At 34.8% G+C, this 24,741-nt stretch overlaps 2 protein-coding genes across 3 annotated transcripts; both read right to left on the bottom strand.

The window, feature by feature from the left end:
- Positions 1-5,601: 5,601 nt before the first annotated feature.
- Positions 5,602-24,738, bottom strand: LOC147382384 (vacuolar lysine transporter YPQ1-like). 2 transcript variants are annotated; one of them, XM_086427525.1, is made up of 11 exons: positions 11,821-12,309; positions 11,632-11,690; positions 9,293-9,366; positions 9,104-9,178; positions 8,873-8,952; positions 8,437-8,517; positions 6,722-6,742; positions 6,578-6,636; positions 6,356-6,446; positions 6,024-6,140; positions 5,602-5,941 (listed from the first exon to the last, which is right to left on the bottom strand). In XM_086427525.1, exons 6-10 carry the CDS (start codon positions 8,437-8,439, stop codon positions 6,057-6,059), a joined length of 258 nt encoding a protein of 85 aa, XP_086283651.1. In that variant the 5' UTR covers positions 8,440-8,517; positions 8,873-8,952; positions 9,104-9,178; positions 9,293-9,366; positions 11,632-11,690; positions 11,821-12,309; the 3' UTR covers positions 5,602-5,941; positions 6,024-6,056. The 2 variants fall into 2 exon arrangements, with proteins under 2 accessions (XP_086283651.1, XP_086283652.1); XM_086427526.1 differs by lacking the exons at positions 11,632-11,690; positions 11,821-12,309 and adding an exon at positions 24,550-24,738 and having other exon boundaries at positions 9,293-10,134.
- LOC147382385 (uncharacterized) lies at positions 19,975-22,560 on the bottom strand. The gene is made up of 4 exons (XM_086428553.1): positions 22,219-22,560; positions 21,557-22,135; positions 20,521-20,845; positions 19,975-20,438 (listed from the first exon to the last, which is right to left on the bottom strand). The coding sequence occupies exons 1-4, from the start codon at positions 22,558-22,560 to the stop codon at positions 19,975-19,977; spliced, it is 1,710 nt and encodes a 569-aa protein (XP_086284679.1).
- Positions 24,739-24,741: the final 3 nt, after the last annotated feature.

Raw genomic sequence — 24,741 nt, 5'->3', positions numbered from 1 at the left:
CCACTAATTGCTAAATACTCTGCATTATAAAAAGTATTGGAATGTCCATTGCATCTTTTTAATTCTTCAGTAAGCCAAAGTGCGAAATATAAGTCCAATGGAGGTTGAAATGGAGATTGAGAATACAATTTTATTACCAACGGTTTAATGAATGTATTATGGAACCAATGATAGGGGTTGTTCCTCTCCATCCACAATTCTTTTCCCACTGCAAGTTTATTTTTATCTTCGGCTGTGGTATTCATTTTCTAGTCAATGAAATAAATGATTCCAAAGACTTCGTCGAATGTACGAATTAGAGAAGCACCAAGGGCATCTGGTAATGCAACTGTGGCTATTCTTATAAAAATTACCACTGAAAGACAAGAAACTTTGTTGGCTTCAGATTGACAAGTTTTGGAAAGAAGTTGGATGAGATGATCAGTCAGGAAATTCCTTTGATATTTGTCCATCCATCTCCTCATGTCATATTCACAGTTTCTCTGTATCCACTCTTGCAGATTCATGTCACGGTCTTCATCGTTTCTTTGTACACCAAAACAAAATTTCTTGATTTTTTTGGCACACAGAAAAGGTATCTTGAGCATCACATAAACAAGAACACCCAGTATGACCATAATGATTTCCACCATGATGAATACCATAGAAACATTCCTCTTAATAGTTTGGAAGATGGTCATGAAAACCATTAGAGGGATTTTGAAGAATGAAATAGTGCGGAGCTTTGACAAATTTGATAAAACCCACGAAATAAAAATGTGGAGCTTTGAAAAAGTTGATAAAACTTCGTAAACATTTATTCCGTCTTTAAATGCTATAAGGGCTAGTGACAACAATCTGAACATGGTGGTTATACTTCCTACTAGGACAGTGATAATCTGAGTCACTACAACCATCCACATTGACCATTTATAATCAGAAATTCCACATCGAAAATCCACCTTCTTAAGAACAACAGATCGAAGTGCAGCCTGTGATAGAACTAGGGCACAAAGTGCAGAAAGCATGCACACAACTAAACACGTTGGGGAAGTAACGAAGACCAATTCATGGTTTTGTGTACAACTAGATATATAAAATGACTTCAACATCTGTATTATACTCTTACTCTCTGAATTTTGAGGGTCCTTTTCTTCAAGTTCATGAACAAATCTAGAAGTGTGGGAAATTTCCCACTTAAAAGAATCCAAAGTGATCCACAACAATGCAAGCATTAATAGCATGCATGACATGACTATGACATGTTCAACTATGAACAAGAATATGACACCAGTAACCATCTGCATACAGACATTCACAACAATCGTTACTACAAAGATGCTCAAGGAAACTATGTTTGAAAGACGTTCAGAATGACTCTGAGTTCCGAGTGAAGGAAAGAAAATACACATAGAGATGCATATTAAGACAGTGCCACTAAGCTTGGACAGTTGGTCTTGAGCAGATGGCATTGAAGTGCTACTGGGAGTTTCAAAGCAATTGCAATAAGAGAGAGTGTAAGGGAATTGAGTTTTAAAAATCTACATGGTATCCATGGCTTCCTATCATATAATCCATGAAATAAATCACAAACCATAAATAGAAGGCATGCTGAAGTACCTGCCGCTATGTATAGGCCAATTATTGGCATTGGGGAAGAATACTTGGCGTCATCCCATGTTGCATTCAAACAAATTTGTTTCTCCATTTTCCTTCTTTGGATTCACCTAATTACATTGTGCTATTCTTCTTCTCCTTCTTAAATATAAGTCCGACTTGGTAGTGAGGAGTATGGATTAGGGTAAAGAAGCGATGCTTACATTGTTGGGGAAGCGATACTTAAATTGTTAGGGAAGGAAAGTAGTTTGCTTTCCTTCTTTCTTTTTCTCTCCACATAGAACCAAAAAGGATCCTTGAAATATGAATTGGCTCATTTTTTTGAAAATTCAACCGAGTCAACTAGTTCTATGTTGTATTCCTTATAAATAATCGATTTTTTAATAATTATTATACACTTGTGATTTATATAAAATAAGTTGTGATTGAATACCTATATATGAATCCATCTTATGATAGAAAAAAAAAAAAAAAATTTATTCAACTAGAAATATAAAAACTGTAAATCTATCACAAAGGATTCAATGGTAAGTGCCCAAACAAGATGAGATACCAGGTTTATAAACATGATGGTATGTAAACCAATCAGCTCTAAAGTTATAAAAAGAAAAAAAAAATATTGACAAATACCAAAAGTAAGCTATAAGCCATCTTTAAAGGAATATTTAATTTTCTTGGACTTTTTCAAGCAAATGGATCAGGCAACCTGATCGATATTTTCAAAATATTCGAGACTCAACTCTAATCTTGGACTTGTCATACCAGCCTCAGAGGGTATTCAAACCATGTTTTATATGGAAAATTTTGTCTATGTGCATTAAAGTAGTTTGAATATGATATAAAAAAGAATAAAAAAAATGGTGCTTTTGAAACAATTTCTTTATATATCAATCCAATTGCTCGTTATAACACTAAAATCTTCATAGTTAGGCTCAAATAGAAAAATTATGTAAGATCAAAAAAGACACATTGCACGGGATTATTAAAGTTCTAATAAGAGATCCTCGAGATCAATTAAAGTTGATCAATGAAATCAAAAAATCCTTGAGATATGTGAAAATAGACCAAGGAGAACCCTACACTCCCATACTCCCATAGGCCATGGGTAGACAATTAGTCCCTAGCAGTCATTGGTTTGATCTTAGGTCCTATAAATTGGCCTTCAATTTGGTCTCATGCATCACTTGATCTTAAAGCCTCAAGGGTTCAACCACAAACACTACTTGAAAAAATGGAATCTATGCCAAGGTCCGTCAAATGTGGCTAAATTAAATTGACCTCGATGAATTTACCCTTTTCTTTTTAACATAGTGCAAGGTTCCTCTCATGAACCTCTCTATATATCCAATAGGAAAGTGCCACCTACGTGGCTCACTTAGATCCTCCAAACTCCAAAATGTAGTGGCCACCCAAGCTATACAAATTCAGACTAAGCCTATATGGACCCTCTACAACCCATATCCATCTCTCTCTGATCTAAATCCAAAAGGAAACCCATTAGGTCCAACTTTTGGCCAATCCCTGACCCAAAACATTGAGTAAGTCCCATGCTAGAGAACTTTGACCTCTCTCTCTCTCTCTCTCATCTCTTGAATTTTGTTGTTGTCTTGGAAAGTGATCCCTTCTCTCTTGAAACTTCAGTTTTACTTGGAAACCTAGGGTAATTTGGAAGATGAAGGGTATTTTAGTAAAGATGAAGGTATTTTAGTAATTTCCTTCATTTTTTTAAGATTAAGTTTGGTTGGAAATTTGATTTAAAATGAAAGGTATTTTGGTAAATACACTTGAGTCATTTTATGTTTTTGACTTCTCACAAAAATCATTTGAAGAAGCCTCTCTTGAGTGGCTTCTGTTAGGAACTACTTTTGGGTTTCAGTTAAAATCCGGGGGAGAAAAAAAAATCCAAACAAACATCATTCATCTGACTTTTTTGACTTAAAAGCAACAAAAAAAAAATTGACTCCTGAAACTCAAATGAACAAGTCCTTACTAGAGAACTTAATTACTAGTTGCTGGAAATTTTCCTTGTAATCTCTTTATAAGCTTGAGAATTAAATGGAAAAGTGGTTGTTGATTTTGATTAAAAGGAAGCTTTTTTCTTACTTACACGCCATAGCTTTGGAGTGATGGAGTTGAGTGTCTCCTCTTTGAAGGTGTGATTCCCTTCTATGGTTGTTGAGTGATTCCTGATTATTATTTTCTATTTTTCTATTTTCCTTGACCAATTCCCGGCCACAAAGATCTCCATTGTCTCCACCACCTTTTCTTCATCTTTACTTCATTTTTTATCCCCTGTAATCAGCTCACAAATCAGTCCATGACCCACCATCTTGTCCATTGTCAGCCCTTATTCTCCATCAATTTCATTCTAAAGCTTCATCCAAACAATTCTTCAACGTTTTCACCCTTGCAGTCCGAATTCCCTTTTGTCCCACATCACAACACGATCATAAGACTCAAGTCAAGTGTTCCACTATTAAAGGATTTTGAACTCTCTCATCTTCTCAATATTTACTTTGTTCTGCAACTTATTTGCTCATTGACCTGATTGCCACCACACCAATGTCTCTAGAACTCAAGTTGTTTCAACCATCATGATGTAAAAGAGGAGCGGAAGATCAACCAATGATTAGAAATCAGTCATTTGTCATAGAACGAACCTTGAGGAGTGGGTGATCAGGAGAATTGCTCACAATTTATGTAACATGCATTTAACTTTAAATGATAGGGAAGGCTTCAATCATCAGCAATGGGAAGAAAGACATTGAAAAAACACATGATATCCAAACCGTTCAAACACCATAATCAAATGGTTGAGATTTATCCTCGGAATAAGTATCTCCAAGATATGTGTTACCAAGATACGCGTAAATCGGAAACACATGCATAAAAAACCCTCATCTTTATGGGATGAAGCGTGGAAAACTCTAATCAGATCTTATCAACAAAAACAAGTCATGATTGCATAATTGGATATTCAATTATAGCTGTTACCGATGATTCTTTGGCTTAATGATCCATCCTTGCATACAGATGAATCGTTCCAGCTGAAAAGGCCATTTCCATTACAATGAGATTGTTTTAAAAGAGGCAATAAAAACCATCTTTTTAAAGGGGGGGAGCAGGGGTGTTAATTAGCAAAGGTAGATTACAAATGAGTCATTCGCATTTGTGCCCACTGATATGTTTATATAGTCAGTGTAACAGAACCAAGAACCACTTCCCAACATAGATAAAGACACCACATACAAATTTTTTGAGAGCAAGCTATCACACACTCCCAAGTGTTCACTTCATCATGTCAAACACACAAAACATTGAAGACTGTAAGGCTGGTTTCCTCTTTTGCTATTTATTATCCCCATTTTCTTGCTTTCTCATTGCATTTGCAGCATCAGAGGTGACTGACCAATAATATGAATATCCTTCTTGGTCGTAATGGGTCCCCGGGAAATTTTAACTCGAAAATGCCAAAAGCAAGGCCGATTCAACGTCTCCCAATATGGTTTGCAGTCACCTTCGTGGAGGAGTACGGAGACTGGAGCACTTACCGGTGCTGATGGCAAATCTGGCAAGTGGTCGAAGACTTGACATTGGCGAAGGTGCAATACTCGCAAATCCAATGGGTTGAGTTATCCACACTCTGACTTGGGCCGATAGATCGGGAGGAGGTTCACTATGTGAAAAAAGCCCATATTTGACGGTCTTAGCCCATCAAATTTCTCAAAATTTGACGGACCATTCCGTCAAATATTCTCTTGTAGAATTTTTTTTTTTTTACGGCCTTGGACTATCAAATTATTGGAGAATGAACTTCAAAAAAAATATAAAAAATCCAGTATGACCGCCGAATTTGGAGGTTTAACAAACAATAGCACGGTCCTCTAATTCACCAATCACAATAAACGAAATAATAAAAAATAAATAAAAACATAAATAAAAAATCATAAAACAAGCTCCAAATTAAACTAAACAACTCAAAATTCATATCATATATTGAAATTCCATTATTAAACAAGCTCTAATAAAAGTAATTGGGCACTAACAAATGAAATTTAGTCACATAATTGCTTAGAAATAAAATACAATTAGAAGCAAATGGTAGTGATGCTTTTCATCTCTTCTAGCTCTCTTTGCTCTATCGTGTCCTCTTATTTTCTCAAGGTTTTGATTTTCCCTACATTGCCACTGTTTCCTAGATCAGATACTTTTTATTGGTTCGATTTTGAGATGGTTGAAGACTTCGTCGCCATGTCAGACATATGGTTGTTTGAGATGACTGCTTTAGAATTCATTTTTGGTAAACCTCCTCTCCTCTTTGAAAATGACCAACCTTTTACCGTGTCTGATTTTACAAGGATGGAAAGCCCATTACTCATCTTTAATTTTACGAGGAGTAAATAATGAGAGAGAGAGAGAGAGATAACCTCAGAAATGTTGCAATTTGACTTTGTAATCAACTAAGCTAGCAGTAAAAATTCACCATGCCTATTCTGAAGATCCCGGGGTTTCAGCTTACGGAAATAGACGAACTGAGTAAGTATCTGGAAAAACTGTTAAGGTTCTATATTATTGTTTGCCACTTACACACTAAATTTCTAAATATATATATATATAGAAATAGATATATATTATTTTACAATCGAGAAGAGTTGAAAATCCCACAATAGAGATCTGAAACAAGACTCGATAATTAAATTTCCATAGAAATGAAATGGAATCAGCATAATATATATACTTAAAAAAAAAAAAAGGATACAAAAATGTCAAGAAGAATACATCCTCCTGCATCTACCAGCCATGGTAGATTTGGTCTGATTTTATACCAGTCCAAGCTGCTCACAAGAATGCTACAAAAAGATATGAAAACAAAACAAAACAAAAAATATATTGGTATATATTTCATCCATAGAAGACCGGAATCATTTTATATACAACTATATTGTTGTAATTTGAAGTTGAATTGAAAGGGAAGAGTCACCTCGTTACATACGTCCCATTTCCAACTAATGCAAAGATGAACATTAATGGATTAAGCCCCTGCATGTTATGGTAATATCAGAAGTCAGAAATATTCACAGCTTCCATAGTACACATGAAAGAACTCAAGATTGAAAGGAAATACCTCAACATTGCCCTTTCGGATCTGCAAATTGATTAGAAACCAAACATCAAGTTATATTCAATCATATGTTTAATAAATGACAATTAGTATACAAAATTGCAACTTTATTGGTGGAAGACTAAAAAATGTAAACCTCACATTTAAGTAAATCTGTGAAAAAGTTAAAAGTATATATATGTAGCAGTGTAGACAATCTTTATGTTATTTTCTAGGTTAAGATGCATTACTAGTTTGCTAATTTGCAATCAGTTAGTTAGAACAGACAGACGCCATTAAGTTCTCTATTTTAACTTTTTCCATTTTTATTACTATTCACTCCATAAGTTGTTCTTGAGGAAAGCACAGTGATCACTTTCAGTGACAAGAATGTCCAAATCACAAGAACCTTCAAAAGTGATCTCCCTCAAGGAGAAAATGCTATCACGTCCAAAAGAGAGACCATAGACAGAAGGAAGGGTAATCGAATGATTAATGATCAAGATTAGCATTGTAGTCCAAAATGTAGAATGTTAGTCACAAGAAACAATGAGAGCAATCAAATAAGTAATAAAATGTAAAGGGAACAAGACATAAAATTTATATGGTTTGGCAAAATTGCGTACTTCCACAGGAAGATGGGATCCTTTTTACTATTTATGTGTCAAACAGGATTACTAATTACCATCACTGTCTCACCTACATGAGCCAAAATTGAAATTTACTCAACAAAAACCCTAAAATGAGTTTATTATGAATTTATATTCAAAATTGGCCCTATAGCAGAAGTTAAAGTTGCTCAAGAAGCCCCATATACCAACTGAATACGAGGCATGAACACAACACAGAACAAAAATACTAAATTTTAAGGAATGGGAGAATTCCAACTGGGTATGTAAACTGTTAGCTAGACTAGAAGCATGGTGTACAACTGGGTTCTCAAAAATTCCAAACGTAACTAATTAGAATTCACTCGATAGATGTTCAACTCAACTACAAACATTTAAATAATCAAAAATAAAATTTCATATAAAAAGAAATCTCAAAACATGTTATTCTTGGGCAAACTATTCTTTATCTTAGTTCTCAGAAGAGTCAATGTTACGGGCCCACAAGCCATGAGCCACGAGCACGAGCACTGACGTTCTTGCTCAATTGCCTCTGAGATTGCATATTACCTTCCACTAAACAGGTTATTTTCTTTGCAACATTGCCCCACAAAACATGGACCTGGAAACATTCAATGTTCCAGACTGTCTAAAAATAGCTAGGAATATCTCCAAATAGGCAATTAAGTAAAAATGTCAATTGTTCCAATCATGTTTTCCATTGTTAAAATTATAAATCCTTGAGATATTTCATTTGAATAAATTTAAGATGAAGCACTTACTTGATGTGGGTTGTGGAGACTAGATAGTGTTGGAAAGCAAGTGAAAAATAAGTTAGAAAATTCAGAATATCAATCTGAATACTTAGTTGCCTAATTATAAAGGAGAAAACTTGATGTGTTGGTCATAAATACTTGGTCACTTGTTATGACCAACCAAATGTAGCCAAGTGGTTCACAGTTTTGGGCCAATTCTTACCCATATCTTGACTTGATACTTGATAGTGACCCCAGCCATCAGATTTGATAAATTTATACGAAGGTTAGTCATGCATGAGTATATTAAAACTGAAACCAAATTTGAGGGAATCAATAAAAGTAAATTTATACGAAGGTTAGTCCCAATGAATACCATTAGAATTAAAAGTCTCTTTTGGGTAAAATCTAGTTACTGATCTGATTCCATCAGTCTGTCCTGCGCCCACTTGCCAATCTGCAAGGCCATTTGCCCATTTTTACCCATTAATTCAAAAGTGGTAGTATTTATAATGATGTTAAAATATAACATACAAAGTACCATAAACTATAAATGCAGCAATGGTATAACTAAATCCATGCACACAATTAGACTCGCACAACCTATGGTTTCATACACTTTATCCCTACATGCATACACCAAATAGTTAATATTTGGTCAACAAAGAAAAGCAGGACGAACTCCATCAGAAGATAAACATCGCATGTCCATGACATATATGAAATTATGTAATGTGCCCCCTCCGCAAACTTAAAACATCACCAAATTCTATACTAGAAGATATTAAGGAACGAGGTTCGTTTTTTCGTACCTGTGGCCAGCATGTTGGAAGAGTAAGCCTGGAGTATATGGCATCATCCTTGTTCCAACACGTTCTTTCTTTTTACTGAACTGGAACACAAGAAGTAATTTTAATTTTAATTTTGAAATATAAAGGGGGGACATTGTTTGTTTCATGATTGTGTTGATTTTCAAGATAAACTTGTACCCTTGAACACAATCAGATGGGGAAAGGTTGTTACATGTCTATAGATTGCTATACCTTATCATGATCCCAAATATTTAAGAGACCATCCTCTGCAGTACTGCCAAAAACAGACGATCTGTCCGGACACCACTGAATAATAAATAAATTTTCAGTTACAAAAGAAAGGAGGTGAAAATCCAAGCATCAATACAGAATAACAATGCAATCATAAGAAAGAGATAAGCCAAGAAAATTATCCCATACCCAGTTAGAATAAGGTTTACATCATGAGGGTTCCAATCAACATAGTGAAGATCAGCATTATGAGCTTTCTCGACCTGCCCACCCAAGATAAATAACACCCAAAGAAAATCAGAATCAAAAGGAGGCATTGTCTAATAAAGAATTGTGCAGTTCAGGTCTGGGAGCTTCCCCTAATCTTCCTTCTGGATCGGATCCGATCACATTAAAGTATCTAACAAATTTGCATACACTGAAATTAGTCTCCTTGCGTAAAATGACCAAGTAATTCTGCTAATCCAGAGATCTTTCAAGTTTCGACAGCATATATCGTGCATTATCAAATAGAATAGTGGCTTATTTTAGAAAAAGAGAAGATTATATGCAACCATCTTTCAATAACCTCTGTTTATTTACTTAGAAGCATATAGATCAGAGTAGGCAAGGACTCGCAATAAAAGTCTTGATTTTTAGGTTATTTAGTGTTTTGGTCTGTGAGACCTCTCAAGGGTTTTGGAGGTACTTGAGATCAGTAACTGCAAAACATACCTAACTAAGACCAAACAAAATGGAAATGTTCACACCAGATACGGTTTTCAAGCATGCGAATGAATCCGTTTTGCTTTGACCAAGTAGGATGTAGGCCAATTCAAAGTAGAATATGATTTTCTTTTCTTTTATTTTATTTCTTTCAATGGTTAAAAGAAAATTGAGTATGACATCACTCAAGTGAGACAAATATATAAGTATTATGTTTCCAAATCACCCAGCCTTAATATCATGACAGCCATGTCGGAATTGCTCGAGAAATCCAGGATGATGTCTTCAGCCATCTTCTTGGCTTTTTCATATGGGTTGACAGGGACCTGAATACACATAAATAGGTGGAGATATCAATTGTATTAGAATGCAACTTCTCTATTTTCTTGCCTTCCCAAAAAAGAAAATTTCACACCATCAAAGTCCACTCTATTTTACTGAAAGACATGGCTATAGATAGAACTAAAAGGAAGAACACAACCAATTAACTCAATTAACAATATTTGCTCGAAATGCAACTTCATTTCTAAATATTCTTTTGTCCCTTCCAAATACACAATAATCTCAATGAAACCAACAAACTTTTTATTTATTCCTCGCTTTTTAAAATGCTCTCTTCATATTTTCCTTCTCATTTTAAAATAAGATGTCTCTAGAAAGAAACTGCATCTATTCACAAAACCACTCATCTAAATAAAAAAAAACAAACCTCTTGATGGAAGTTGGATCATCACTTCCATCTTCAAGTGAAAACTAAGGCCGAGATCAAAAAAAAAATTATGCTAGCCTAAGTGGTTTTGGACTCAATGAACTTAAATAAAGTTGCATAAATTGAGATTGATAAATAAATGTACCTTTTTCTATGTAGAACAGTTTCAGCTATCTATCTACATTTTAAATAAGAGATATGTATTTCCCTACTTTTTGAATGTGCAAAATAAATAATTACTCACCCATGAATATTTAGATCTATGAGCTTGGACAGAAATTTGAACAAACAAAACTCCATTAACAACCTCTACAAACAAGACAAGACCCAAAACTCCAATAACAAGGACAAAGAATAAATCGATCCGAAGGCCCAAAAACTCAATCCTAATCTAAGAAAATTCTATGAGAATTTATTTTGGGTCAAAGATGAAAGCTCAAAGAGGTTATGCTCATATATTTGCAGTGGTTAAGTAAAGATTGAATACTCGTTGTCCAACCAACACGCTACCAGGAACATAGTTTTGTGCATTGATCACATAAACCCCATGTAAATTAATACCATAAATTAATTCGTTGAGATCAGAATATGTGATTGGTACTATGCTACATTTCCAAGAAAAACAAAAGAGAGAAAAAAAAAAACAGTACCAATGTGTCTATGAATTTTTCGGCGAAGAAATTCAATTACTTTGGCAAACTTGTCTGATCCCGCTATCTACCAATCCAATAGTTATTAGCAGGCATAGGCACATTATTAATGAAATTTCTAATGATCCAGTCTGGAAGATTTTCAAGATCAATTTAAACTGATCAGCTAATTGCCATAATCGGATTAATTAACTGTTTTTTTAATCTAATCAAGGTAAGCGTTCTAAAATTTTCTTCAGAATTAAAGTGAATAATGAAACTTTGTTGGAATCTATCCAGGGTTTTTTATTGTTACAACTTGCAACTATCAAATTGAGAAATAAATGATTCTAGGGTTCCAAAAATTAAGTTCAAACATCCCCAATTCTCAGACAGTTTAAGAAAATTGGAAGCAAAAGTAAACCTCAATCATGAATCATGATGGTATATAGATAAATATGAACTTGGAAAGGAAGAATAAATACCTTGAACTTGGCTTGCTTAAGTATCGGAACATCTCCAATTGCCCTCAGATGGACAACCACTGCAGGAGAAACCAGAAACAGGTTGATACCTCTATTAACGAACTTCAAAAAATATGAAACCCTAAACCTAATCTTGAGATCAAACAGAGAAGAGATTTGGAGGGATTTGTCAATGGAGGAGAGACAAACCTCTGCGGACTAAAGTCGATAGGTCACTTCGAGCTATCAAAGATAGGTAGCGATGAGATACAGAGAGAACGAGGATCAGATCGAGATTGAGATCGATCGATCAAATAGAGTGGGAGATGAGATCTATCGAGGGAGATAGATCGAGATATCGATCGATCGATCAGATAGAGGGGAATATAAGATCGAGAGAGAGAGATGGAGAAGACGATCGATCGAGAGAGAGAGAGATGGAGAGATCGATCAATCGAGAGAGAGAGAGAGAAAGAGCTAGGTCGTTCGAGAGTACAGTGAGAGACAGAGAGAACGAGATACAGTGAGAGAGAGAGAGAGGAGATCGAGAGTACAGTGAGAGACAAGAGAGAATGAGATACAGTGAGTGAGAGAGTGAGAAAGAGAGGAGATCGAGAGAGAGAGAGAGACTGAGAGTGAGACCGGAAACGTGGTTCACAGGCCATGGTTTTTGAGGTTTAAAATTCGTCGGGCCAGGCCCAACAAATTTTTTGATTAAAATTCGGAATTTTCACGTAGTGGTTGTGCCATTGCCCCTACCACCACCCAAACTCTCGGAAATGGCAGCCCTGCTGCATGCACCGTGTGAGTCCACATCTGATAGACCATTCTCCAGTGCTCGGACCAGCTTCTCAAAGTAATTCCGAGTCACACTGTTTTCATTCAAAATATACAGAAAAAATCAGACAATTTCTGTCTCCAAACCAATGTTTTGAAAACCGGACCCGTCATTGACAAGTATGATTGACCAAGTTGATCCATCCAAAGCGATCCGACTGGTGGGTCAATCCATTTTCAAAGAGAATGAATTTTAGAAGATTGTGCTGTAATTTTTCCAACGTAGCAATCCATTTGGGTCCATTGATTAAAATCTTGGTAAGTTTGATCATTTGGGCATGTGTTTTTGTGCCTAGCAATTTAGCTAGGGCACCCACACCTTAGCCAATGGTTTTTGTCCTATATGCGTTAGAAGTTTCAGAATGAGCTGATTTTTGGTGAGGATGGTGTCTATGGTCTCCTTTAATCAGATGTACACATTACTAAGCCAACCTTGTTGACATGTGGATTCATTACATCCATGCAAAACTTATTTGAAAATTAATAGTGTACCTCAATAGAACTCTCCCACATAATTACGCTAAGTTGGATGTCAGAGAAAATCGACAGCATCAATCATTGTTAATGGATACAAACTTGAAAGAGGCCACATATTTAGTGTTTTATGATTATCTTTTTCTTTAAATTATAAAACTGAATTTGGATTTGATAGTGGTGAATATGTTGATGACAATGGATGTGGATATTGGATTTGGATTGATAAACTACAATGGTGTAGATGTGGGTGCGGAACTTGCAAATTAATAACTACCACATCCACCAAAAATGGAAATAAAGGGAAATTTTTTTATTGTTGTCCTAAATCAACTGTAAGTTTAACTTTAATTTAAAGTTTAAATTAATTTAATTTAAGTTTGTACTAAATCAACATGTATTTTAAAGTTTTTTTTGTTAAATTATGTCTTATATGAATCTTTTTCTAATCAAGAAAAAATGAATGCGGTTTTTTCATGTGGGAAAGACTACAATATCAATAGATGTAGAAAAAGGAAAAGAACTAACTGAGAGAAAAAAAAAAGATATTGAAGACCTTTGTGACAATATTGTAGATCGCTGTAATAATTAGAAAGAAAAATTAGATAAATTAGAAATTAAGGGCTAGAATAGATCTCTGTAATGTTTGAAGATGTGCAAATATAGTTGTTGGGTTATGTCTTCTATTCTTGTATATGGAGAGTTGTCGTGGATTCAACCCAGATCTTTTGATGATCTGTTAACGACCCGTATGACACGTTTAATTGGTAAAATGAAGGGTTTCCCCACCATTACCTGGGATCCGAGGGCATCGCCCCTGGGTAAAATATCTGGCCCATTTGGTTTAGATTTGGATCCGACCCGTTTGACCTCTTTGTAACCCTAAGTACATAAAGAGTAAGAGATGAAACCCAAAAATGGTAAAAGAGATATACGAGAGGCAGAGAGAGTGTAACCTACTTTTTTCTTTGGTTATCTTAGTGAAATCGCCGTTTTCGCCCGTAAACGTAGGTCAATGCTTTGACCAAACCACGTATATCTTGTGTCTTGTGAGATTCTTGTGTTCTTATTGATTTATACTTCAGATCATAAGGTTCTTTCTAACAAACTGGTATCAGAGTTATGACTGCAAACTATGATGTCGAGAAATTCAATGGAAGGAACAATTTTAATCTATGGCGAGTTCGGATGAAAGTTTTGCTTGTTCAGCAAGATTTATATATGGCGCTATTGGGAAGTGATAATTTGCCTGAATCATTGAAACCAGAACAGAAAGAGGAGATTATGGAGAAGGCAGACAGTGCAATTCTATTGTCTTTGAGGAATGAAGTCTTGCAAGAAGTCAATAGTTCAAACACGGCAAATTTACTATGGACAAAGCTAAAAACTCGATACATAACAAAATCTCTCACAAATCGGTGGTATCTAAAGAAATGATTTTACATCCTATGGATGTGAGAATGTACTTCTATTCCTGATCATCTTGATGAATATAATAGTATTCTTTTGGATTTAAAGAATGTTGGTGTTAAAATTGATGAAGAAGATCAGGCCATACTTTTGGTTTGTTCTCTACCACCCTCGTATGAGAATTTCGTTGACACCCTAATGTATGGTAAAACTACTATTTCGATTGATGAGATTAAATCTGCTTTAAATTCTAAGGATTTGAAGAAGAAAGTAGATAGAATTACAGAAAGCCCAGGCAAAGGTTTGTTCGTTAGGGGGAGATCAAATCATAAAGGAAACCATAATGGAAGATGACAGTTTAGATCAAAATCAAAGACTAGAAAGTTAAAGTGTTTCAATTGTCCTCAAGAAAGACATTTTAAAAGAGATTGTCCGGAGCATAAAAGGAAGGGAAAACAAAATGATAATGACCATGCTGCTGGTGATGCAGCAGTGGCAGATGGAAACGGTGATAACGGTGATGTACTCTCAGTTTCTACCAATCTCTCCAGTGAGAAGAGGATTCTTGATTCGGCGTGCACCTATCATATATGTCCCAATAAGGACTGGTTCACAACCTATCGGCCTTTTGATGGGGGTGAAGTTCTTATGGAAAACAATATTGTTTTGTAAGGTAGTGGGGATAGGCATAGTTCGGGTGAAGATGTTTGACGGTATTGTGAGGACATTATCAGATGTCAAGCATCTTCCAGAATTGAAGAAAAATTCGATTTCCTTGGGTATACTAGACTCAAATGGCTGTTGTTACAAGGAAGGGGATGGAGTTATTCGGATTTCTAAAGGTGCTCTTGTGGTAATGAAAGGGCTGAAGAAGAATGGGTTGTACGCATTGCAAGGACAGAGATAATTACAGGTATGGCGTCAATATCAACAATAGATTTAGACACCACCAGATTGTGGCATATGCGCCTCGGGCATATGAGCAAGAGAGGGATGACAATATTGAGCAAACAGGATTTGCTTGACGGGAAGAAAATTGAAAAATTAAGCTTCTGTGAGCATTGTGTTTTTGGGAAGCAGTGCAGAGTAAAGTTCAATACGAGTATTCACAAAACCAAGGGTACTGAGGATTATATCCATTCTGATTTATAGGGTCCACTTGCGATTGTGTCACATGATGGATGCAAATAAATGTTGACGTTCATCAATGATTTTTCGAGGAAATTCTGGATATTTATTTTGAAGAGCAAATATGAAGGTTTTGTCAAATTCAAGCAATGGAAGACACTGATAGAAAAACAAACTGGAAAACAAATCAAGAGATTGAGGACTGATAATAGTTTGAAATTTTACTCTGGAGAGTTAGACAAGTTTTATAAAAATGAGGGTATTGTGCGGCATCACACAGTACGGAAGACACCACAACAGAATAGGATTGCAGAACGAATGAACAGGACTCTATTGGAAAGGGCGTGATGTATGCAATCAACTTCTAGTTTGCCAAAACAATTTTTGGTTGAAGCTGTTAACACAACTTGTTATCTAATGAACAGGTCTCCTAACAATGCTATTGAGTTCAAAACTCCAGAGGAGGTGTGATCGGGGTCTCCTACTACATATTCTGGGTTGAGGATATTTGGATGTTGAGCATATACTCATGTAAATGATAGTAAGTTTGAACCGAGGGCAAAGACATGCATATTTCTTGAATATCAGGCTGGAGTGAAAGGTTATAGATTGTGGTGCCCAGATGCAACATGGAAAGTTTCTTATCAGTAAGGATGTGACATTCGATGAGTCTGTCATGTTCAGTGCGAAGGAGATACTCGACACTGAGAGACCTCGTGGTGTCGTTGAACAGGTGGAGCTAAAAGCTCCTATTTTGAAAAATAATGGTACAGATGATCTAGAACAAAAGGATGAAAAATCACGATAGGATCCTACAATTGGGGATGAGGTTCAGTTACAACAGTACAACTTGGCTAGAGACTGACAAATGAGGCGAGTTAGGCCACCTCAAATATTTGCTCATGCAGATTTGGTGGCTAATGCACATAGTGTGACAGAGACTATGGATGATGAGGGGCCATGTACCTATCAAGAGGCCATCACATGTGAGGAACCAACACAGTGGTGTGTTGTCATGATCGAGGAAATCGAGTCTCTTCACAAGAACCAACATGGGAGATTGTTGAGAAGTCAAAGGGTCAAAAGATTGTGGGATTCAAATAGGTTTTCAAGAAAAATGAAGGAATTCTAGGTGTTGAAGATGCTAGGTTCAAAGCACGATTGGTGGCAAAGGGGTATACGCAGCGGGAAGGTATGGATTTCACTGAGGTTTTCTCGCCTGTGGTGAAACATACTTCTATCACAGTACTCCTTGCCATGGTTGCCTTATACAATTTAGAGCTTGAACAACTTGATGTAAAGACTATTTTTCTACATGGTAAGTTAGAATAGAAGATTTCTATGCATCAGCCAGAGGGATTCATTATTCAGGGGAAGGAAGATTATGTGTTTGTTGAAAAAATCTTTATATGGCTTGAACCAAACTCCTAGACAGTGGCATAAGACATTTGATTCTTTTATGGTAGAAAACAACTATAAGAAAAGTAAGTACAACAGTTGTATTTATCATCGGAGGCTCACAAATGGCTCGTTTCTGTACTTACTGTTATATGTAGATGACATGTTGATTGCATGCAAAGATACATCTAAAATTAGGACGCTGAAGGCTCAACTCAGCAATGAGTTTGAGATGAAAAACTTAGGGGCTGCAAAGAAGATTTTGGGTATGAAGATTCATAAGAATAGAGGAGCGGGTAGATTATATGTATCACAAATAAAATACATTGAAAGAGTGTTGGATTGCTTTTGGATGCAAGAGTCTAAGTCTGTAAGTACCCCTCTAACAGCTCACTTTAGACTCTCAGCTCAGATGTCCCCGCAAACAGAGGAGGAGGTGGAACACATGTCTCATCTTCCTTATGCTAGTGTTATTGGCAGTGTTATGTATGCCATGGTTTGTACTAGGCTTGATATTTTACATGCAATTAATGTAGTCGGCAGATAAATGGATAAACCTGAGAAGATCCATTGGCAAATAGTCAAATGGATACTGAGGTACTTAAAGGGTACTATAGGAGTTGGTTTGCTATATGATAAAAGCAATAACACTTCTGAGAGTATTGTTGGGTATGTCGATTTTGATTATACTGGTGATCTAGACAGGAGGAGATCTTTGACGGGTTACGTTTTCACTCTTTGTGGTAGTACCATCAGTTGGAAGGCAACTTTGAGTCAACAGTCGCATTGTCTACCATAGAGGCTAAGTATATGACAACTACACAGGCAATAAAGGAGGAAATATGGTTGCAGGGCTTGGCAACTGATTTGGGTTTGGAACAAGGTATTACTATGGTATTTTGTAATAGCCAAAGTCATATATTTGACCAAAAATCAAATGTATCATAAGAGGACCAAGCATATTGATGTTAGATTGCACTTCATCCAAGATGTAGTTGCTCAAGATGCTATTGTAATGAAAAAGAATGATACAACGAATAATCCAGCAGATTTAATGACTAAGGTCATCCCAAGTATCAAGTTTAGGGACAACCTGAACTTGATAGATGTTTGTAGTTCTTGAGGCCCTAGTAGGGCAAGGCGAAAACGGTTTCTTTTTTTGGAATTGAAGCCAAGGTGGAGATTTGTTGGGTTATGTCTTGTATTCTTGTATATGGAGAGTTGTCGTGGATTCAACCCGGATCTTTTGATGATATGTTAACAACCCATATGACGCATTTTATTGGTAATATGTGGGGTTTCCCCACCATTACCTTGGGTCCCCGGGGCTTCTCTCTCGGGTAAAATATTGGGCCCATTTGGTTTGGATTTGGATCCGACCCGTTTAACCTCTCTGTAACCCTAAGTATATAAAGGGTAAAAGATGAAACCTTAAAAGGGTAAGAGAGATATACGAGAGGCGGAGAGAAATTGTAACCTAATTTTTTTCTTTGGTTATCATAGTGAAATCGTCATTTTCGCCCGTGGACGTAGGTCAATGCATTGACCCAACCACGTATATCTTGTGTCTTGTGAGATTCTTGTGTTCTTGTTGATTTATTCTTCGGGTCATAGGGTTCTTTTTAATAATAGTTTTTTGGATGTGGATGTAAATTGCTCACTTACTAACATGTAAATTGATTTCTGAATTATATTTAGAGACTTGCTATTGGCCCCCCAACTATTATTTATTCCCATGGATAGACTGCTTTGGCATGCCTTTCCATCTAGTCAATTTTCTTCAAAAAACTAGTGTGAAATTATATTATATCAATGGACACCTATGGAATACTATTCGACATTCTCTAAAATGTAGCTTCAGAAGTCCTGTCCAGTAGATATGATCTGGAAAAAAATGTAGCTTCAAGATTTGTCAAAGGTCTAGGAAAAATTGATTATTGAATCAGATACTGTGATTTTAATTTAAAGGGCATAATTGTGGTCGTGCTCTTGCAAAGTATTCCTCTTCAACCATCAAATTCAATAACAAGAGAGAACCATTAATTAGTTTCCTCTCAACTTCTAATTAAAAAAAAAAAAGGTGTGCACCTAAAGTCTCTGTCAACAAACATGCTTCACTTCCCATCCAAAATGACAAAAAGGGTGTACAAAGTACATGTTAATCAGATTCAAAAATGAAAAGAAACCCATCCAAGTGTTATATGTACTCTTTTTCCTCTCCTACAAATCCTCAAATCAAAAAGTTAGAGTAGGCAATAGCAGCATGAGCAGCCGATACAAGCTAAATATGGATGATTTGCGGCCACAAAATGAGCAATCATTTCCTGTCAATTGAAAACCTGGTTTTCAATACATGATATAGTATACTGTTTTGGTAAAACATCCCAAATCATGTGAAATGAACCAAAATGATGTGTAGGGTAATCCTTATTGATGGAAGAATCCATGGAATTTTCATAGAACTTCTTTCATATATGCAATACAATAAAAGGGAATTACTGTACCTAACCGATGGAAGGATTGTGTACAAATGGCGTTGTGGTATATTGGGTATCCATGAAAGTCTTGATGGATCGGTCCTTGGAATAACATTGTTAACTCAGATGGTCTATTTGGAAAGAAATTTTCCACCTATCTTATCCAGATTTATAGATTGACCAAATAAAAATTCCATAATTTTCAAGTACTAATTGAAGATATTTTACTACAAAGATCGAGGAAAAATAGAGCAGTACCAGATTATTTAATGTGTAATCAGATCTATGTGATTTCAATAAGGGTATGTTTGGTAACACTTCTGAAGTCTGAAGTTTGAAGTCTGAAGTCTGAAATCTGAAGTCTGAAATCTGAAATCTGGAATCTTATTCTGGAAAAGTTGTTTGTTTATAACTTTTAAGAGCTTCTGGTTACAAATAGAATTTTAAAACATAATGGTCATTTTGACAACATTACCCTTTTATAATTCTAATAAATTGTTTTTACCAAAAACCATAACATGTTACGCATAATGAAACTATCAACATATTTCAAATTAAATAATCCAAAAGTATTGTTTTTAAATTGAATTCATACTTGAGAAATTACATTCTAACAAAGTAATACTCAAACAATAAACAATCATTCATTTTCTAGTTGAATTGCAATTTGATCACGTAAAGTGATCATATCAGCTTGTGCTTGCGATGAGAATATGTCATTATAACATGGTGGATCATGTGATGGTTCGGATTCTACTAAAGAATTACTCTTTTCGTCGACATCAACTTCATATTGTTGAAACAACTCATCATGGAGAGAAACACGACGTAAGAAATTGTGTATTGCCATGCATGCAATAACAATGTCCCGTTGAGTGTGATAATCATATGAAGGCATTCTGTTCAAAATTGGGAATCTTTTTTTCCATACACCAAAGGTCCTCTCAATGACATTCCTTAATCGAGCGTGTGCATGATTAAATTTCTCCTTTCTACCCATTGCACGCGTTCCTCGATATGTTCTTAGCCAATAGCGTGTGTTACGATATGGAGTCATAAAACCTCTAGTGTGCGTGTATGCAGCGTCGCATAAATAATACATATCTGCAACAAATATAAAACATATGTAAAATTTATATTATTGATTATAAGATTAATTTCAAAAATATAATTTGAAAATACATACCTAGAGGAGGTATTGGAAAATTGTTAATCGGGTTACGCAGTGTTTCATTTAATACCCTCGAGTCATGTGCAATTCCTTCCCATCCAGCCATCACATATATGAACTTCATATCAAAATCACACACCGCCATTACATTTTGAAAACATTTTCCCTGTCCCCTTCCTCTAAATGGGACTTGTTGATCAAGCGGAATGTGCGCATCAATTAGTGTGTCATCTAATGCACCGACAGCACCCTTAAATGGCCCTTCTCTCAAATGTACATGAGATCGAATTTCTTCCATTGGCTTGTCAAATGCTGGGGGGACTATTATCTCTCGTGCAAACTGTATCATTGCATCCAACACTTCATGAAAATACCTACTTACGGTTTCTCCAGAATGTTGGAATCGATATTTTACTAATCGATTCCGACAATTATGACATATTGTCATAAAAAACATTGTCATTTTCTCTTCTATGTCTATATATCTACTATCATTTAACCAATTTTTATCTCGAAAATATTGACATAATTGTACAAAAGCATTCTTCTCCATCCTAAATATCTCGTACATTTGTGTTGAAGATCCTTCCAAAAGTTCTCGCACATATGCTTTGCCAGAAAGTGATGATGTGCACAACCTTTGTCGAACATTCATACGATTTTTAAGTTTAAGCATAAAAAGTAATGTTACCAATCTCATCAACAACCATTGTTTTGGCGTCATTATCACTAAACACAATGAAAAATTAAAAAAAGTTAGTATTAATTGAAGCTGTAAAAAAAGATTTTTCAAACATGCAATTTATTTAGTAAGTTAAAACATGCATATTCGATTAGGTAACAAGATAATAATTCCAATTAAACAATCAAAAATTTCATAATATCATCAATGATAATAACTCCAAAAAAATCATCTATATTAACTATAAAAAAATATCAAAATTTAAAAATAACCATCCACAGTAACTATCCAAAAATATCAAAATATCAAAATAACCAATACATCATTGATTTTTATTAAAAAAATGTTTGACTTCAACTAATTATTTACAATAAACTCCAAAAATTGAACCCTCTCTGCTTCATTATCCAAGTCCATAAATGCGTATTCCAATTTCGGTAGTTGTGCAAATTTCAATATAGCAACATGATAAGTATGAATACTTATCACTCCTAAGTTCTTCAAATCCTTCATAACTTCATTCACATCTTTAAAACAAGGTCCCTTGTTAGCCTCTTCTTTATTAATCTGTTCTTCGATGACATTAATAAGCCTTTCCAAGTTTTTTTCAATAGTGTCACCACTATTCGAATTCCTACGTTTCTTCTTCATCGGACCTTGTGATGTATTCTCTTCAAGTGGGGTATTAGGGGTGCCTTCCACACTTACACCTTGGAAGTATGTATCCCCTTCTCCTAAAAATGAGTCACCATAAGTGTCTTCAGCGTCCAAATTTGTGTACTCCATAGGTTCAGGACCATTCACATCGCTATCAACAATAGGGCGTGGGATCGATGAGAAGGGGCTCCATGCTTTATCGCCATTTGAAAGAGTACTTTCAAATACACCCATCATCAATTCAGCATCTACAAGAGGTTTGTTCCTAAACTTCTTAGCTTCGGGAATTCTCTATTTCAAACAATAATATAAAAATAATTAGACTAAGTCTAGTTAATCAAGTTAAAAATATGTACATAAGATTAGAGACTTGCCTCTAAGACATCATCCCACTTCTGCGGAGGCCAATTTATAGTATTGATATCCGCACTAAGTCCATGCCCGGACAATCCAACAAGTTTTCGCCATATGTTGTAATCAGCCCTCAAGTAATCATATTGATTCTTGAACACTTTATGACTAAAATTCACTCCCCATGCCTTATTGAATTCAGATTCTAATCTTTTCCATGAAGCACTGGTAAGAGATACTCCTCTGTACCCTTCCTTGTTCACCTCACTTAAGCACAACTCAAGAAAGTGTTTCCTTTTCGATTGGTCTGTAGAAAAGTCTGCTCTATCAACACTCTTTTCTTTATCTTTATTTTTGTGAGCCATATCTATGAATAACAATGAAATGGAAGTATAAATCAAATGGAGCCAATACCACAACAATATATCTAATGACCGAGCTTTATGCAAGAAGAAAAACAAAAAAGAAAGAATGAAAGATGTTAAAAAGGGTTCGATTTCTACTTTTTATTCGATTTCTCCATAATAGGTTCGGTTGGTTGTTTGAAATTTTGGGATTTTGTTGAAATTTTGATTTTTGTTATTGTTTCATTATTTCACAATTACAAATCTTAGAAGATTTTTATTTTTAATGGATCTTTGTTTTAATTTTTCATCGTAAATTTATATATGTGGGGAGTTCAAACTTTAACATGATGATCTCAACAAATAATAGATATTGGAATATAGGAAGAATCCCAATAATATTCAAATTTCAAGATTAATTTATATATGTGAGGAGTGTAAACTTTAACATGGTGGTCTCAACAAATAATGATATTGGAATATAGGAAGAATCACAATAATAGACATGCACATTATCATAGATGATTTTCACCCATATATTAAGAAAACACATATGTTTTCTATGTATGGCACGCAGCCCAATATGTTTGTTTTTCCAATAAACACTGGTTAAAAAATCTAAAACTATGGTTACAAAACCTGAAACTATGGTTATGGTTAAAAAATCTGAAACTATGATTAAAAAATCTGAAATTATGGTTATGGTTAAAAAATCTAAAACTATGGTTAAAAAATCTGAAACTATGATTAAAAAAATCTAAAACTATGGTTATGGTTAAAAAATCTGAAACTATGGTTAAAAATTTTGAACCAATTCTTTTTTGATTATTTTCCAATAAATACTGGTTAAAAAATCTGAAACTATGATTAAAAAATCTAAAACTATGGTTATGGTTAAAAAATCTGAAACTATGGTTATGGTTAAAAAAATCTGAAACTGTGGTTAAAAAATTTGAATCAATTCTTTTTGGATTGTTTTCCAATAAACATTGGTTAAAAAATCTAAAACTATGGTTACAAAACCTGAAACTATGGTTATGGTTAAAAAATCTGAAACTATGATTAAAAAATCTGAAATTATGGTTATGGTTAAAAAATCTGAACCAATTCTTTTTGGATTGTTTTCCAATAAATACTGGTTAAAAAATCTAAAACTATGGTTAAAAAATCTGAAACTATGATTAAAAAAATCTAAAACTATGGTTATGGTTAAAAAATCTGAAACTATGGTTAAAAAATTTGAACCAATTCTTTTTGGATTGTTTTCCAATAAATACTGGTTAAAAAATCTAAAACTATGGTTAAAAAATCTGAAACTATGGTTAAAAAATTTGAAACAATACTTTTTAGATTGTTTTCCAATAAACAATGGTTAAAAAATTTGAAACTATATGATTGAAAAATCTGAAACTATGGTTATGGTTAAAAAAATATGAAATTATGGTTAAAAAATTTGAATCACTTCTTTTTGGATTGTTTTCCAATAAACATTGATTAAAAAATCTGGAAATATGGTTAAAAAAATCTGAAACTACATGGTAAAAAATCTGAATCAATTCTTTTTTGATTTGGTTTTCTCAATATTAGATTCACATGGTGTGATTAATCAAGAAAGAATAATAGAGTGGTGGTAGATGCACATACCTGCGTAGGTCTTGACGGCCGAGTTGGAGAGGAAGGAGATGAAGAAGAGAGAGGAGGTAAGGGTTTAACGTTTTTTTTATAAGGGATAATAAATAGAAATATATTTTTTTATAAGGGTATTTTAGGTAAAAATATTTTTTTAAGAAATCAGAAGTATCCTCCAGCGACTTTCTATCGCTGAATTTTTTCCGCTGAAATCGACCTCTTTTTCTGAAATCTGAAATTTAACAAACATCTTTAACAAAGCTGAAGTCTGAATTTGAACGGTGGACCACCTCCATTCAGACTTCAGAACTGTTATCAAACACAATCTAAGATTACAGAAAAATTGAACAAAAAGGAAAAGGAAATGAAGATTTGTCTTACATTTCAGCTTTAGAGAAGACGAAATCACAACATTGAAGTTATGGAGAAGACGAACTCGAAATCGAGTGGCTGCTCGTTCTAGAATGGAGGAGAAGACGAAAAATGGCTGCGGTGTGGTTTAGGAAAGTGAGGGAGAAGAAAAAAAATGGAAGGGTTAGGGCGTCAGAGGAACAACAAGATGAAATGAGAGGG

Source organism: Akebia trifoliata, chromosome 16 (assembly GCF_017979445.1).
Source record: "Akebia trifoliata isolate Shusen 1 chromosome 16, ASM1797944v1, whole genome shotgun sequence".
Taxonomy (NCBI): domain Eukaryota; kingdom Viridiplantae; phylum Streptophyta; class Magnoliopsida; order Ranunculales; family Lardizabalaceae; genus Akebia; species Akebia trifoliata.
Note: the sequence above shows the minus strand (reverse complement) of the source record. Positions and strands in the feature narration are given on the sequence as shown.